Source organism: Tachysurus fulvidraco, chromosome 2 (assembly GCF_022655615.1).
Source record: "Tachysurus fulvidraco isolate hzauxx_2018 chromosome 2, HZAU_PFXX_2.0, whole genome shotgun sequence".
Taxonomy (NCBI): domain Eukaryota; kingdom Metazoa; phylum Chordata; class Actinopteri; order Siluriformes; family Bagridae; genus Tachysurus; species Tachysurus fulvidraco.
In genome coordinates, this window is record NC_062519.1 from 7,686,606 (window position 1) to 7,702,863 (window position 16,258).

A 16,258-nucleotide genomic window follows, 5' to 3' on the forward strand; every position below is an offset into this window, starting at 1 on the left:
TAATTGCCTAACTGCAAATATATTTAAATAAATACAACAGATCTACCAGCATGTATCAGCCTGTGATTTGGAGCAGTCCATGCTATATTGTTCTACAGGAACAGCAATAACAGCAACATTAACAAAGACTCCTGATCATCTGATGCTTTAGACTAACGCAGATTCAGTTAGAATGTTACTGTGTTGTGTCTGTTTGAACAGTTTTGACAAGTGTTCAACACATTCATTTATTTATCTTCAGATGTGGATCCAGAGCAACACCAGGATATCTGGGCATGAGGTGTGTACACGCCCTGGATAAATTCCAGCATTTGTATACTAAACATTATTGAATGCCACAGAAAATAAAATGAAAATCTGTTGAATAGGATTTCTGATTTGTGACATGGAGAGAGAGGTGGAGCAAAGTACTATACGAGAAAGATCTATACCAATATCCTCGTTTTTATACAAATAAATAATGTTATATCAGGGTCTCGGGCTACACAAATTAAAATCTAATCTTATGAGTTCTCTCAAGAGCAAATTGAAGCAAAATACTCATGCTATAGAGCCCTGCTATAATAAGATAAAACATGTTTTTGTATTTGTTCCTATAACCATTTAATTTTGCTGTGGCCATCTACTGTATATTACACAGATGGATGAACTTGCAAAGCATCCAACCTTGTTGTCCAATTGCAAATAAACTTTTCCAGTGCCGAATGAACACTTCACTTTTTAATTACATAGCAACGGTTCATCCGAAAGCTTTCTTCACTGTGGTTACTCGAACTTGCTGATGTGGTTAAGAAAACTATAACCTATGAAATGATTTGATAAATATGTGAATGTTTTCTAATATTTCTAGAGCAATGACTCTAGACATCAGAATGGGATATTTAAAAAAAAAATTACTTCATAAATGAGTCCCGTTTCCATTTTTTTTTTTTACATTACATAATGCTATTGTAGCTAAAATATTCTTGAAAATTTTTCAAAAGTGTTTAATTTATTGAAACGGACTTTGGAAAAACTAGATGTGCAAAAATAGTACTTGTACCATTTAAGAACAAATATGCAATAGCTCATTTAAAATTTTTTTTTTTTTAAATCATTATATAATGTATATAAATAAGCATTAATTATAACAATATACTATAGATCACACTATTTGCTATAGATTGCCCTGTCTCTATTTTTACACAACTTAATAAACCCTTCTTTTTTTTGACAAAGTCGTGTACCGTAACAGCACCTGCTGTATTCGTCTCGGTACTCGGTACTGCTCTGCCATAGATACGCGAGTATCTTTAAGTGTGCTTTATCTATTTATCTCAATATTCATTCATTTTCTACCGCTTTATCCGAACTACCTCGGGTCACGAGGAGCTCAGGCGTCATCGGGCATCAAGGCAGGATACACCCTGGACGGAGTGCCAACCCATAACAGGGCGCACACACACACTCTCATTCACTCACGCAATCACACACTATGGACAATTTTTCCAGAGATGCCAATCAACCTACCATGCATGTCTTTGGACTGGGGGAGGAAACCAGAGTACCCGGAGGAAACCCCCGAGGCACGGGGAGAACATGCAAACTCCGCACACACAAGGCGGAGGTGGGAATCGAACCCCCAACCCTGGAGGTGTGAGGTGAACGTGCTAACCACTAAGCCACCGTGCCCCCCTTTTTACCTCAATATTATTATTTAAATTTTGTTATGTTGTATAGCAATAGGTGATTAATCAAGAGTAGTTCAGAGTCTCCCTAAAGGTGTGAATTGTGAGCAGGGCTTAGTGATTTATATCGAAGCTGTATCAGCTCAATCTCCAGTGTGCTTTAGCTCTTGATCTTGAATTTATTCTCTTCTGGTAAGGTACAGTAGGATTCTGACTTTTGTGTACTATCTGCTTAAAGATTTGTGGTGAATTTTATTTTTTTGTTCAAAAAGTCAATTAACAATTTAAGAAAGTTAAGTGAGCAAATGTTCTTAACTCTAAAGGAATTACACTGCTTATACAAGCGTGAGCTTTAGATTAAGCAACATGCAGACATACTGTATTCGTTTGTTAAACACACCGACTATACAATTGCATTACATCACAAACATTTTTAATCTGACTACAAGCTTGTACCAATTCAATATCTCTGAAGTGTTTGGGAGCAGCGCAGGCTATAGTCGGTGAATACAAAGGCTGTGTTTTTCTTTCATATTGGTGTGAATTTTAAATAGCATTTATGGGTGTTTTAATTTAAATGCAAGATATGAATATACAGTATATAAACAATTTACAGTCTTGATTAGAACATTTGTAAAATCGTGTTAAAACATTAACTTGAATGAATGTTTGTGAAACAGCACGGTTACGAGAGGGACTCTGTTTAATCTTAAGAAATCTTTCTAATCTTTAATCTTTATTTCTAATCTTTAATCTTAATAAATAAATAAACAGGGTTATTTGAAATGTTATTTAAAATAAAAGGGCTGCCATTTAAAACACAGATATAATTGTGTTGATATAGTGACATTTATATAAACATTTATGGAAGAAGTCTCCAGTGTCAGTACTTTACTGTTACAGGTAAGGCTACAGAACTGAGTTGTTCACACAGAGGAGTTATTTTGTAGTGCTGAGAGAGAGAGAGAGAGAGAGAGAGAGAGAGAGAGAGAGAGAGAGAGAGAGAGAGAGAGAGACTTTGGTATAAAAGTGTCATTGTAATAATAATTAGTAGCTAAGGTAGAAGTATTAATGGGGTAATTAGATAGTTGAAGGTTATTATAGGTATGATCTGTCGCTTTTACTGTACAACACCATGTTAACATTTTCTAACTTGACATTTGAAGCAAGTGTATTAAGCTATATTATATGGAAAAGGTCTGAGATCAGACAGACTCCCGTTACTCCCGTTAAGGTCTGAGATCAAACAGACTCCCGTTACTCCCGTTAAGGTCTGAGATCAAACAGACTCCCGTTACTCCCGTTAAGGTCTGAGATCAAACAGACTCCCGTTACTCCCGTTAAGGTCTGAGATCAGACAGACTCCCGTTACTCCCGTTAAGGTCTGAGATCAAACAGACTCCCGTTACTCTCCAAAACTAGTCCAAAACTAAAGCAGCAAAGATTTTACACCTTGTGTCCATTTGGGGGAAACAGAGTATTTGTGCGTCTGGATTATGTTTGTTAAACACCAGACTTTTCTGTTGTTGATACTGAACGAACTCATGTGTTACAGTGTTGTGCAACTGTAGGTCCTGAATCCCTTGGGTGTAACTGTCAGAAACACACACACACACACACACACACACACACACACACACACACACACACACACACACACTTACGGTGCTGAAGTTGCGCGGGCCGCAGCGTTCGCCCTGAAAGCGGCAATACAGCAACATTTCCTCCAGCTGATGCCCGAGTCGGTCCAACAGCTGCCTCATGGAGGGCTGCGCCTCACGCGGCGGGGGCAGAAAGCGACTGAAATCCAGTGCACGGAACGGCGTGTTCGAATCCTCTCGCGCGCCCAGAGCCTCCGCTGCGCCCGCGGACACTTGCCGGTTTTTCCCCAGTAAACCAAGCCAGCGTCCCGCGCTAAAGATATCCGGTTTGCTCATGCGCCGCGGCAGCAGCAGGTTCCGGTTGCAGATAGTCACCGCGGGGAAGACGAGGCGCGTGGCGTACACCACGTGCGCCTTCGTGTGCACGGGCGACGACAGCAAATAGCGCACCCGGTTGGAGGACCACGCGACCAAGAGCGCGAGCGAGGCGAGGAACGCGATGAGCCAAGCTGCGCGGCGTGGATATGAACCTCCGAGGAATACTTGCCTGAGCCCGTGAAAGGTCGTGTGCTTCAGGAAGAGCTCACCGGCCTCGCGCACGGAGCTCCGCTCGCGCTTTTCCCTCGGCGCCGATTCACTCAAACACATTTTGAAGGAAACAACCGGAAAGATGCGGAGTGAGCGCGCGGCTCCCCGGGGGACAAAAAAAAAAGCGCCGAGTCTGAGTCACTTTTCTGGAGCGCGGCGAAGGCGCATGGCCGCGCGGTGCCCGTTAAAGCGCGCGCGCCCTGTTGCTCTGTCACACGGTGTAACGTTTACGCTCTGCACGTGGCATGATGAACGTTACCTCGTGCGCTCCACCTCACCGTCAGCGCTTTACAGATTAAGGGGTGTGTCCGAGTGCGTTAAAGCGTCAGTCAGCAAAGACTCTATAGATCTAAACACTTTTAGCTGAATTTCCCTTTAAAATTAGAAACACTTTGTCTTGCTTAAGGGGCTGAAAATGGAATATGAGCAGAGAAAAGAAGTGATAAAGAAGAAAAACAGTGTTGCCAACTGGTGTCAGGGAAAAGTGGCCAGAATAATAGTCAAAAAGTCACCAGATGACGCAACAGTCTGTTCTAGTCACCAGATGACGCAAGAGTATAATTAGCATATTCATTAAATTGGTCTGGTTACATGTGAGTGTAGCAAACTTCCAATAGGAAGAAGGAAGATTTACGGAAAACTACAATAACCAGAATAGAAATAACACATTACACACAACGCTCCATTATGTTATGGGAAACTAATCACTTTGGGCTGCATTATTTCCACACAACACTGAGGTCTCCAGTGTGTTTCCACTTATATCACAGCAATTTGCCTAAAATTAAAATGTTTAATTTTTAAAACAAATGACAAATCGTACAGTTTACAGTTAGAATTAATGTTATGGAATGTAAAAGAGTCGAACTCCTATTGTCATTTATTCAGTCTCCAGTTTCTCTCTCTCTCTCTCTCTCTCTCTCTCTCTCTCTCTCTCTCTCTCTCTCTCTGTCACTTTCTCTACCTCACTTTCTCTACCTCTTCTAACCACACAGCTTGTCATTATACAGAGTAAGTAGAAAGTACAAACTAGTCTGCTTTGAATCCTGAAGACTTTTCCATGCTGGGAAACTTTGCAAGGTACTGTGAATGTTGCAGAAGGGGAGCAGTTGGAGGGGGGGTATTGGTGCCTTGATCATAGACACCTCAGTGGTGTTATTGCCGGCCTGAGAGTCAAACCCACAACCTTAGGGTTAGGAGTCAAACTCTCTAACCATTAGGCCATGACTTCCCCAAGAGAGAGCTTATTTCTTATATAAAAAAAGGCGTTTTTGGTCATATTACCACAAATAAACTATCTACCTATTTAGAAAATATTATCATTTCTAAGAACACAGACAAAGTTAAGCTGTGGTAATAATTTGTTGAGAAATAGACATCAAGGAATTGTGAATAATGGTGATCAGTGATTGGTCTTGATCAATGATTAGACTTTTCTTTTCAATCTGACCAACCCAAGATCCAGAATATATGTCATATGTCTGTGGAAATATCATCGGCAGAATTTCGTGAATTTGGTAAAAAAAAAAACTAATGCTGAGATCAGCTAAAATGTATTACAGTCAAACAGGCTTTGTGGTTGGAATGAACTTCCGTATAATTCAGTCTATATAAAACGGGAAACAAATGTAATGTTCTACACTTCCACAAATTTTCCAGCCTTCTATGTTCGGTTATTCTTTTTTTCCTTGCTTACCCAACTTATAAGAATGTGATACAAGTATTATTATTATTATTATTAGTATTATTAAAATTTTCCTAAAATTATACGCACAGTTCTATTTATGGCTTCATCCCGGGCGTTTCTGGAAATAAAAGTATGTGCTGCCTCACCAGGTTCCTTAAGACAGATTAAATGTGGCAGTGTGCAATCTGCTTTCTAAAGATCAGCACTCAGCAACCATCTATCAAAAGCACTGTATGTTTAAAAGAGACCAACCTGGCAACCTGGTGTCTTCTATGTGCTTAATAATGAATGACAGCAGATATAGAGCTAATTAAAAAACAAGTCTTGTGTTTGCCCTGCTTTGTCAATTCAAAAGAAACAAGTAAACGTTTTCTGGTGCCAGCTTTCCGGCTATAAATCCGTTCTTAGGCAGCTGTGATTCATTTGGCTCAAATCCCCTGTTCACTGTGGTTATATTATATTCATGTTTTGTAAAGACAATAAGACTATCTGTGCATGCTCAAACAAATTTTTACTAACTCAGTGTGTTCAGTGAAGTGATGATAAGTGAGCATGAGGTCCACTGCAAACCTCCAAGTGATAGTTCATTAAATATTGCAAAGCACACTCACATCTACACTCTCAGATCTCTCAGCTCTATATTAATGGCACAAATACACCTACATTTGTTCTCCGTATTAGGAAATCAAGCTCTATGAGCAAATGAGAAACAATCTCCACATCTACCTCCTTACTCTATACAGTACATAAGTGTTGTCTATTCCAGATTTGTATACTGGAACGTGATTGGTTCTTGTATTTTATGATGTAGTAACATTGCATATCACATTTCACATTTCAAGACATACATTTCAGATATCAATGTGACTTCAGAGCTGCAGGGTCTACAGTTCAATCCTCTTCATGCTTTTTTATGCTCTCTCCATGTTGCACCACATGTGGGCTTCCTGTGGATTCTCTTATTTCCTCCCAAAACCAAAGGCATGCTGATAGGTGGACAGACGCCTAGCTATGAATGACAATAGACTAGCATCCCATCCCTATCACACATTCACAGATAGGGGTCAGCCCACGTATCAGCATATTTTGTGCCCTGGAATAGCATCTGGATCCACAATGACCTTGACCAGGTTCAAACACTTACGGAAGATGTATGCATGAATGAATGTTATTTCTAATTGTTCACGTTTTAATTCTATCTTGCTTTCATTTAGTTTTATACACACATAATCCCATTACCATGCTCGATTCAATGGATTATGGCAGTTGCCTGCATCATATTTAATAAGACATTGATGATTGCACCAAAGCCAGAAATGGACCAGCACCCACCTACCTCAAAGTACTTATCACACCACAAACTACACCTCACGCCCTCCATTCTGGCACCTAGGAGGAGGAACGAACTTGACCTAAATGTCTGAACAGCTGAGTCAAACTAACAAACTGATTTCAAACAATGTCTAAAGGCTTACCTTTTCCTGAAGTACTTAAACTAGCACATCATACTTAAGAAAAGCAAACAGATAAGTTGTTTTTTTTTTTTGTCATATTTTCTCCAAAGAAAGATTTCTAAACTGTTGGTATTTTTAGTCTGTGACCTAGTGAACCAGTGTCAATGCATTCATTAATAGTGATGTTAAACCACTTCTCTAAAGATTTGTATAAGGGTGCCTGCCAAATGCCACATATTTAAATGTAAATGTTAATTGAGTTCATGTGATTTTTTAAGTTTCTTTATGTCGATATCCAACTGCAGAACGTGAAATCAGACATAAAAATCAGAATGCATAATTCCCAAAATGGATTGTATATATAACCTATTATCGAGTGCATATAAGCCATTTCTTCATTTTATATGTGGTGCACTTATAAGGTGTGGGAAGTAATTTGGCATTCAGGCACTGGACGAATGCAGAAGATCGAATGCATCCTTTTAGTGGAGTCCTGAGCCGCCTGTTGAGCGCCGATAGGAAAGGAATATTCGGCTTCGTCCCTTGACTTAAAGACATGCCACACATCTATGATGACACCTTTTTTAGTTAGAAGCTAGAGATCACTTTGAGGTCGCTGCATTTTTAGTTATAAAGTTACCATCTGCATTGATTTTTCAGTCTCTCTGGAAAAAAAAACAAACAAAAAAAAAACCCAACTTTCTTTCTTCGAAACTCTCTTTATCCAGAGCGACTAACGGTGCTTTGAACACTACATTGATTCTGGTTCACTAGATCATGAACTAAGAATACAATCAGTTTAAAAACTCTCTTGGGAGGTAATATAGCAAGAACAGCAAACAAACAAAGATTTTTGTTACTTTGGAAGAGGTAGGTCTTTAGATATCGGTTGAACTCAGCTGTTTGGACATCTAGGGGAAGTTCATTCCACTAGCTAGGTGCCAGGAACAGAGAAGAGTCTTGATCCATGTGTTCCTTGAAGCCTGAGAAATGGTGGGATCAATCACAAGCAGTGCTAGAGGATTGGATAAAGAGTGGTGCAGTGTGGAGTGTGATAAGTACTTGTGGTAAGTGGGTGGTGTTTTAAATCTGATGTGGGCAGCTACCAGAAGCCAAAGGAGGGGGAGTAGCAATGAGGTGGTGTGTGAGAACTTAGGAAAGTTGAAAAAAACTTCTAGCAAATGCAGCTGGCCAATTCCTCCCATGTAGCCTCCTATACAGCAGCCGATTTCATACAAGTTTCTTACTTTTTTTTTCCAAAACCCTTTACATATAGTAAAATATCAATAATCAATAAACAAACACCTTAAAGATTAAAGTCAATTTGTAGAGTGGGTTTTGATGCAATATGTGATTCAGACTATTTTAATTCTCTATTTTGTTGACTGATTATATTCCCCCTGGGGTCTTGTTTATATTATAACCTTGTGATATATTTAAAAAAAAAATTTTTTATATAATTAATGTTTATTCCATAGAAAATAGAATGCTTCTATCATTCAACAATTTGTGAAAAGAAAGTGCAGTGCTATGGTGTATGTTGTTGTTCTGTAGGAAAATCATCCTGCTTTTTTTTGGTATATTAGCTGACATATCTGACATGGACAGTTTTAACCCTTTCTTTTCTTCTGAGACATAAATCCTAAAACTAAAAGACTGTGGATGTAACATCATTATTTATACAGGTAAAGCATAAAGTTCTTAACAATTTCTCACTGCCATTGAGCCATTGAGTTTTTTGGAGGAGTGCATCAGGAAACATTTTCCTCTTCCAGCATCACGTACTGACCTGGCCAGTGTTCTGCAAGAGGAATGGCTCAAAATCCCTCTGGCCACCGTTCAGGACTTGTATCTGTCATTCCGAAGATAAATTGCTGCTGTTTTGGGCGCAAAAGAAAGCCCTACACTATACTAATAAATTATTGTGGTCTAAAAGCAGGTGTTTCACTTTCACTGTAGATGTATGAGCTCCTCTATCTTCTCTGATGATCTTTTTCCATCTTTTTAAAATATACAAGGTGTCCTTAAAGTCTTTGTAAATAGGAGATATTAACATATTTGAGCTAAACGTAACTATTTACAAGTTCGATTCCTGATCGAATAGTAAGAATAAATTCAATGCGATACAGTATATTGTCAAAGGCATTCTTAAATGCCATCGGGAAATAACATGTAAAATATTAACTATGTATGAAGACTTTAAGGATTTCCTGTAGATTTGACATAGAAGCTGGAATCAATCAGAGTGCCGACACAATCAGTCTTGATCTGCCACAAATCTGACAAGGGTTTAATGGCTGTGTTATATAGCATGGCATTTACCATGTAAAAAGTGGGTCTCAGTTTGTCTTTTGCTTGTTTTTTTTTTTTTTTTTTTTTAGCTTCGAGTGCAATCATGTACCCTTCAATCACTGGCACATAGTGCACTCAGGGTGCGCAAGTAATCACTATTTAGTGAGTGAACTGTTACTGAATTGTTCTGTTAAAGGTTTCTAAACTTGAGAGAGGATCGCAGTGAAGTTTCAGTAAATCCATAAAAGTACTCCATATCCTCTTGAAATCATATAATACACTAGACATTGACAATCAAGTTCCAGTTTCAGCTTAAATATATTTGGAAAATTCAAAGATCTAAGTCTTCAAGCAGCAACCCACATTTTCCTGATATACCATACTATCAACAAGTGTCAGAGAACATAGCGGTTTCTCCTGTCGATATAAAAAAGCTATTTTCATGACATGCCCAAGAAGCTTTTAGAAGCAAAAACAGCGAGCTAACCTTGAATGCTGCTACACTACACTACAATCCTGAATTACTGCAGTTGCTATGGTTTCCCTTGAGGCTTGAGAAATATGGCTGCATAAACTTCATAAATATCTACAGAACATATACTGAATCACATATTTGTCCATAAATCAAACTAAGCTCACCACTAAGCGGTGGTGCCAACATCTATAGATTTCATGTGGCAGTACAGAAGACCTGAATTCTGAAAGCTTTTCTGCTCTCTCAGCTAATGCTGTGATCTGATGAAACACAAATTAAATTCATCTGGTGGATAAGTCAATTCACTGAAAGGGTTTGCATTTTATTATTCGCATTTAACAAATGGATTAAAACAGTTTTGTGGAATTTCGGAGAACCGAGCACAACAGCACCACAAGTGGTCATAAGAAAAATTCACTGAATTGTAGCTCTTCTAATGATAAGAAGAGAGGCTGAGACTATCTCTTCCTAGCACATGCTATAGACTCATGCAGCCGAATAGTAACAGTGATGTCAGATGACTGTCAGTTAATACAATGTGCAATATGTCTCTAATGGTTTTATTCTATGTGCAATATATGCATCTCAACATACATTTTAATAATCAAAGCATTACACTTATGTGCAATCGTGCACATATTTTACTAAAAAGAAAAGAAATGGAGGTTTTGTGAATTTTCCTGTTTGGAATTCAAAGAACTCATGGATGCCTAAAAAACTGGAAATCATGATCTAACCTGCCTATATGTGTTTGTTTAAATGTATGTGTGTGTGAGTGTAAGTGAGAGAGAAAAACAGAGAGAGAGAGAGAGAGAGAGAGAGAGAGAGAAAGTCAGAGAGAGAGAGAGAGAGAGAGAGAGAGAGAGAGAGAGAGAGAGAGAGAGAGAGAGAGAGAGAGAGAGAGAGAGAGAGATCGTTCCATATCATTCTTATTATGCCATGGATGAGTCCTCCTGATATAATGCATTGCTCATCCATAATAGTTTCAGCCACCAGCCCCCACTGCTCACTATTATCCACTGTGTGTGTTTGTTGTTTAGATCAGACCTGGAAGGTATTAGCCATGTGTATCACACACAATAATCTGATTGATTATGAAATTTGAAGTGTATTTACACCCCTAATAACTCTAAAAGTTATTTCAGTTAAAAGAAATGTTCTAAATGTTTTGCCCATGACACTCATTTTGACTATTTTTTAAAAACCTTTAACAATGCTTAGTATTCGCCGCACGTCCCGGACATAGAGACACGTCTTTCCCTCTCTATGCCTCATCTGTCTTTTTCATGGTCAGTTGACTCCATTGTAGGGCTCTGATCTGAATCCTGGGACATGTGGATATGGGAAGGAATTGGCTTTGTGCCCTCAGGTCACATCCCATTGCTACTTGCACCTGTTTTCTGAATCATTAAGATTCACTCTTATTACCAAGAAGTGGTTGAATCAGAACTGCTTCAAAGATGGAGTCTCGAAAAAGTCTTAGTGGATTCACCAGTTGAAGCAGTCTGTAGTTGGCAGCACGGCCTTGAAACACACACTTATACTCCTCTCGTTTCTTTTGTTGGAGAGAATTGATCACAACAAATATATACAGTATAACAGGTCTGGATACTGGGTCATAATTTGGTGTATATTAATTAAACAGTGACATAAATATTCCCAATTAATAACAACTTGTTTCAGTAATCAGTTAAATTTAAGAATGAGCTCTGTGTTGTTTCATGTAGCTCTGTCTTCGTTCTATGTAGCACCACAGTCCTGGAGAAAGGTTGTCTCATTTTGCTATGTACTGCGTCAGCTAAATATGGTAGAAATGACAATAAAAGCTTCCTGACTTGACTTGACCTGAAGAAAACAGCCAGCTATTAAATGAACCACAGCCTTTTAAAGGAAAAAAATTGGCACGGGTATATACGACAGCACCTAATATATTTTATTGGGAAATAAACCTAAAATAAAAATAAAACCCTAAAAGCATTACAAATGATCAATTGCTTCCCATTATCTACCTGTTTACTGTCACATAGTTTTATTTGAAATCATATTGTATATATTATATGTTTTGTATTTTTCCAAAACATGTTCCACTGTTTTTGCTAGCTAGCTAACTGGAACTGGACTGTAGTGTTCCTATCACAGGGCTCTCAAATTTTGAAGACAGGCAAGTGAGACATCTCCAACCCCATTTAAAACAGTTCAGCTCAAGCCCAGCCATTTTTAGGGTCATGATTGAGGACAATGTCCCGTCCAGAGACAAGCTGTTTTGTGTTGAGGTTTTGTTCAAACCGACCATCAAAAATACCCTCGCTAATGTTTTTTTGTTTGGTTGGTTGTTGCGTTAAATCTTACCCAGATAGTGCTATTTTCTGATTGGCTGTTGTGTAGCCTCTTTTTTTGATTGGCTGATAAGTGTCAGGCTCGACTAAGAACTGAGATGCGCTTGATTCCTGCCCGGTTATTGATACATTTTGGGCGCTGCGGCTTATTAAATATATGATGAATAGACAAAAAGGTTTTCTGAGTGAGAAATACGATGTGTGACGGAAGAGCGTGACAAAAGACTGAAATGCATGACTGTCACTCTCAATGCGTGACACTTGATAGCCCTGCTATCATGCTGCACTATTTCACTCAGTAGATATGCTATATGGCTAAAAAAAGAATGTGGACACTTGGCCAATTACACCCATATGTGTTTGCTGAACATCCCATTCCAGATTTATTCCCTATTTGCTGTTATAATAAGCTGCACTCTACTGGGAAGGCTTTCTACAAGATTTTGGTGTGTGGCTCTGGGGATTTGTGCTCATTCAGCTACACGAGCATTACTGAGGTCAGGCACTGGCCTGGGTTGCAGTTGGCATTACAATTTATCCCAGAGCTGTTCAGTGGGGTTGATGTCAGGGCTTTGTGCAGATTACTTACATTCTTTTTCACCAACCTTGTCAAACCATGACTTCCTGGACCTCTCTTTGTACACAGGGGCATTGTTATGCTGGAAAAAGTTTATAACTCTTTTTTTCCAGTGAAGATAATACTACAACATACAAAGAACATTCTAGTCTATTTAATGCTTCCAACAATGTGTCGATGACCCTTCTGGTCACATAGCATATTTCCAGAACAAATCTATTAAAAAAAAAAGTGTGCAGTCCTCAATTATGGCTCTCATTTAAGAATTGTGAATTTTAAATGCCATTAAATAAATATATTTAATAAAAAATATTAAGGTTTTTAGATTTTACCACAAATACTGCTTCTTGCACCAATATAATGGCTGACTGTTATCCCGAAATATCTAAGAAACACAGAAGCATTGATCAGTACATTTCACAGCTGATGCTCAGCCAGTTACAGTTTAAAAGCTCCATGATATTTAAATATATCCGCCTGGTTTTGCAGTTATAGCAACGCTGTCTTTTTTGACCTTCAATGGAAGCCTGTAGAGAGAAAAACAGTACCAAATCAATTAAAGTGAGTCTCTTCCACTCATCACTGAAGCTCATTGCTAATTTAATGTGAATCAGACAGAGCACATGGTTCTCATCAGCAGTTCACACATGGAACACAATTAACAAACCTCTTTTAGCTTGACCCGAGCACATGACGTCAGTCACCGAAAGCAAACAATGCTTTTGCGCAAACAGCGTTTCTCTCTCTGTACTAAAGCTCTTGCTGATCCTGATTTTGAAGGTTTGTAGTGCGTGGCTGAAAGAGAAAATGCATCCATTCTAATGACACGCACAATTTTTATTGCACAGTTAATATCAGATTGGACAGTGGGATCAGTGACTCTAAGACAGCAAATAATAGCAGATAGCATCACCCATAACAGCAAGGTAATAGCAGAAACCAGGCTTCATTTGGCACGTTCTAATATCAGTTTCTCAGATTTAATTTTCAGTTGAAGGTTGGCACCGATTTTCCTTTTCAGACATTAAACCCTAAATAATACAATATTTTTAAGGGATATTATGCAGGGGAGTTATGGAACTGACTCTCTTTCTCTCATATATACATACAGATGTCAATTTTTATGTTTACATCTTTATTCAAATTTATACAACTGAGGGTTAAGGGCCTTGGATAGTGACCCAGCAGTGGCACTTTGGTGGACCTGGGACTCAAACTTCCGTTCAGTAGTCCAACACCTTAATCACTAGGCTACCACATCCCCCATGACTCAACCGGTCAGGGATGTATATTAGGTAGTTGTTATATAAGCAGATCAGCCATAACACTGTACAAAATGATAAAAAATTGATATGAATAAAACTGCAATAAAAGGTTCTAAACAGTAAGCCGCCCCTCACCCTCGGCTTAATCAATCATAATTGTACAACGTGAGTGGGCTCGGGTGAATTGATATAAGTACAAACATTGACTGATTATGTGACAAATTGCTTATTTAAAATGCGACTGTGTGGGTAGTTACTGTATACATAAAATGCAAACACTACAAACAGCCAAATAACTACATTCTGCCAAAGTGACTCTGCCTTTATACTGTATGGTCATAATCGGTTTCCAATGATGAGAGTGCAAACGTGGGAAGAAAAGAAAAATTACACAACAGAATTTTTTCCCCTTTTTCTATTGGAGATTTTTCAATTACAGATGTCTCAGAATATGTAGAAGATTGTCTGGAATGTTTTCTAATGTAGTGCTGCAACAGGAAGGCAATAGCATGTTAGCGTGTGGTGAGTACATGTAGGAGGCAAGTGCATAAATAACACTTTATTAGACCAAATCCAACAATCGCTGTCAGAGTGGGACTCAAAACACAGAATGATATCAAACAGGAATAATCCATAATCGGTAAACGGGGTGATAGGGGTGAAAAATCAGTTAAAAAAAAGGAGCTGTAAACTCAAATAGGATTCAAAAACATCAGCAAGGGTTCCTCTGCTGCCAACAAGACTAGACCCTTCTTGCTACTAATTTTGTATGCCTTGCTACCCTTAAAATATACTTCAAACAAAGTGGAAGATTTTGAGGAAAAAACTATTTCAGACTTTTGACATGGTCTGTGCCCCTGGCTTTGACCTTGCTCCAACCTTTGAGAATCTGAAGACACACAGAGAGATGTATGGCATAAATGAGTAACATGGCAGGAAACAGAAAAATATAAGGGCGTGGCACAACACACGTGGAAAAAATCACAAAAAAATAATAATAATAATAGCAAAACACCTGCCAGTACCCCTCTGGTGGTCTGGTAGGGAAATGTCCCAGTACTTCGTAACAGTTCTGCTCCCAAGGCATGGCTTCTGAAGCCAAACTTAACTACGCAACTGTCCCAGTGAGGCCCAAAGGGAGTGAGAAGCACCGCTAGGCCCCAAGGGACAGCAAAGCCCAAGGGGTAGCAAAGGGAACTGTAGTCAAACAAAGAGATATCTAGCAATGTCCATAGCCAAGCAAGAGGCCGGAGCAAAGTCCTTTGAAGAGCTAAAAGGGCCGATTGACTTCCTCAACTGAGGGAGTCAGAGCGGCATCCTAAATAGGTGGGGAGGGAGCATCCTCCGCATGACAGGTTGCTGAAATGCCCCAGAAATTTCTGACAGAGTGACAAAGGCACAAGGACACACCATTAAGTGGTGAAGACACAAAAATATAAAGGTATACATAAACAGATTATTTGGGGCAACACAGAACAGGTGAACACAACTATGTCAAAGATGATAAACGCTTAATAATATTTTACAACAGAGCAAATATCCTTTAATTATATTGAAACCAAATAAATAACCACTATCCAAAAAAAACCCTAAATAACATTTTTATTAGGATGTAGTAATAGTTACATTTATAGCATTTGGCACATGGCCTTATCCAGAGCAACATTTTATTTCATTCCATACAACTGAGCATTTGATGGTTAAGGGCCCAGCAGGGGCAGCTTCGTGGTTCCAGGATTAGAACTCATGACGTTCCGATTAGTAAACTACCACATCTCATGGAGAGGTTAAATTTCATGCCCAGAGAAGTATTATTTGGCCATCTCTTGTGTTAATTTGGACAAAAACATCAAATTAATAGGACTAAGAGAAGGAAAAAAAAACACAGTTTTGCCGTTAGCAAATCAGCAATAAATTACAATGAGCTGTAACATGTCATTAATAAAGCGCATTCAGATGATACTGCCTCCGGTAATATTTCTGATGAGAATTATCTAAGGATCGAAAAACATTCCTAACTAATTCAACGCCTGAGTGACCTCCAAACTTCTCCATTGGTATCTGACTCATGAATTACACAGTAGATTGTGTTACAGAGTTCAAGTTAAATATACGCTAACAAAAAATGTCCGGACAATAAATCTTTAAGGCCGGATACTAATCAATGGCCTGGGTATCTCGTTTCAGTGAAAGCTTGCTGCTGAAAGTGCTAGTGGTAGTGAGTCTGAAAATGGTGTGGAAATAACAGCATTTACAGCTCATGGGTAACTCTGAGAGAAAAGTGTTCATCATTGATTTGGATCACAGTGCACAAAC

General features: G+C 38.8%; 1 protein-coding gene across 2 annotated transcripts in view; it reads right to left on the reverse strand.

Annotated features, from left to right (window-relative positions):
* Positions 1–16,258, reverse strand: part of asic1b (acid-sensing (proton-gated) ion channel 1b) — a 93,045-nt gene that overhangs the window by 59,357 nt on the left and 17,430 nt on the right. The window contains exon 1 of one of the 2 annotated variants that reach the window (XM_027140757.2): positions 3,332–4,268. The exons of the other annotated variant lie outside the window; for it this stretch is intronic. Coding sequence (XP_026996558.1) covers positions 3,332–3,916 — 585 coding nt within the window. The 5' untranslated portion in view covers positions 3,917–4,268. Of the gene's footprint in view, positions 1–3,331; positions 4,269–16,258 lie in introns of those variants that run through there. 2 annotated transcript variants of the gene reach the window in all.